At 63.5% G+C, this 1442-nt stretch overlaps 1 protein-coding gene across 1 annotated transcript in view; it reads right to left on the bottom strand.

Annotated features, from left to right (window-relative positions):
* The window catches only part of PIGS (phosphatidylinositol glycan anchor biosynthesis, class S), a gene marked incomplete at both ends in the record, with an annotated part of 1767 nt that continues 325 nt past the window's right edge, over nucleotides 1-1442 (bottom strand). The window contains 5 exons of the mRNA XM_010084117.1: nucleotides 1-150; nucleotides 273-483; nucleotides 837-937; nucleotides 1053-1198; nucleotides 1355-1364. Of these exons, the coding sequence (XP_010082419.1) occupies nucleotides 1-150; nucleotides 273-483; nucleotides 837-937; nucleotides 1053-1198; nucleotides 1355-1364 (618 nt within the window). The remainder of the gene's footprint in view (nucleotides 151-272; nucleotides 484-836; nucleotides 938-1052; nucleotides 1199-1354; nucleotides 1365-1442) is intronic.

Here is a 1442-nt window from a genome sequence, read left to right on the forward strand (position 1 = left end):
AGGGAAGTAGAGGAGATGGAGGAGAGATGGATCAAAGAAGGCTCGCTCGGAGGAGGTGACCGCCTCCCTGCTGGCCTGGAAAGCTGAGTGCAGGTGGCCTGCGGCCAGCTCAGCCATGGCCCTCTGCGCCGAGGCCACCGCTCGGTACACCTGTGTGGGAACAACACTGATGGTCAGTCCCTGGCCAGAGAGGACCACAGGAACCAGCCTGGGGGCATGGTCTGCACAGGGACAGTGACACCTGGCCCCATCCCAGGGTGCCCCAGCCCTACCTCAGAGGCAACATCATCTTTGATGACAATATTCCCAATCTTGTCCAGGAGCTGGGCCAGCGAGGTCAAGGTGGTAGACACGGTGGCGATGTTCTCCACGGTGTGGGCCCACAGCAGGCGGTCCAGCTCCCAGTCGGCCAAGCCCTCATTCCCTGGGCTCTCCAGCAGGAACTCGGGGGGCAGCTCCTCCCGAGATAACCCAAACAGTAACCTGGGAGCAGAGGGGAGGGTCCCAGCCTGCATCACAAGCCTGTGGTGCCATCTGTGCTCCCTGCTCCTCCCCTTCCCCGCTGCATTCCCAGCAGGGCTCAACCACACCTCACAGCCTCCGGGACACCCGGCAGGACAAAACTCAGGAGGTGCGAGATGCGCCGGCACCCCAGGCCAGAGAGCAGTGCTGGCTGGCGGTCAGCACCTCGAAAGCCACGAAAAGCCATCCTCAGCCTCCCCGAGCCCACGGAGGAGTGAACGAGCTGCATGTGTACAGCCCTGCTCTGACCCCATCGATTTCCATGTGTGCCAGGAGAGCACACAGAGGCCGGGGAGAGAAAGGTGAATCCTCACCGGAGCTGGGCCAGAAAAACCTCCATCACTCGCACCATGTCCACGTCCACGTGCAGCGGGAGGGAGGCTTGGGGGGAAGCAGGGGCTTCAACGTTGTAAACCTGCAGGAGAGCATGTCAGCAAGGAGCCCTGGGGCTCACAGGGTCACCAGCACTCCCTGGGGACAGGGAGCCACTGCCTTGTCTGAGCACTGCCAGCACCCCCACAGCCCCGTACCATGATGCCGCCCCAACGGGGGCTGTGGAAGGCGTTGGTGGGCACTGGGGCTCCGTCCTTGTCCTGGATGTACAGAGGGGAGTGGGAGCGCTCTGGTACGTACAGCAGGAAGTTCAGCACAGGGTAGAGTGAGGCAGCGCTGGATCCTGCAGCAGGACAGAGTCAGAGAATTCCCCTGGCTGGCAGGAACGGTGAGAGCAGACAGCCCACACACAGCGCCGGGGCAAAGCCCAGCCCTGCTCCTCCTTCCGCAGCGAGCCCCAAGCAGAACTGCCAGCCCAGCAGGTCTGTCACCCTCACACCCATCCGGGGCTGTCAGGACATGGGAAGGGAGGGAGGGGTACGGGCCACAGGTACAGCTGTGCCCCCTCCCTCCGCAGAGCCCAGTCC

Source organism: Pterocles gutturalis, unplaced genomic scaffold, assembly GCF_000699245.1.
Source record: "Pterocles gutturalis isolate BGI_N339 unplaced genomic scaffold, ASM69924v1 scaffold27835, whole genome shotgun sequence".
Taxonomy (NCBI): Eukaryota; Metazoa; Chordata; class Aves; order Pterocliformes; family Pteroclidae; genus Pterocles; species Pterocles gutturalis.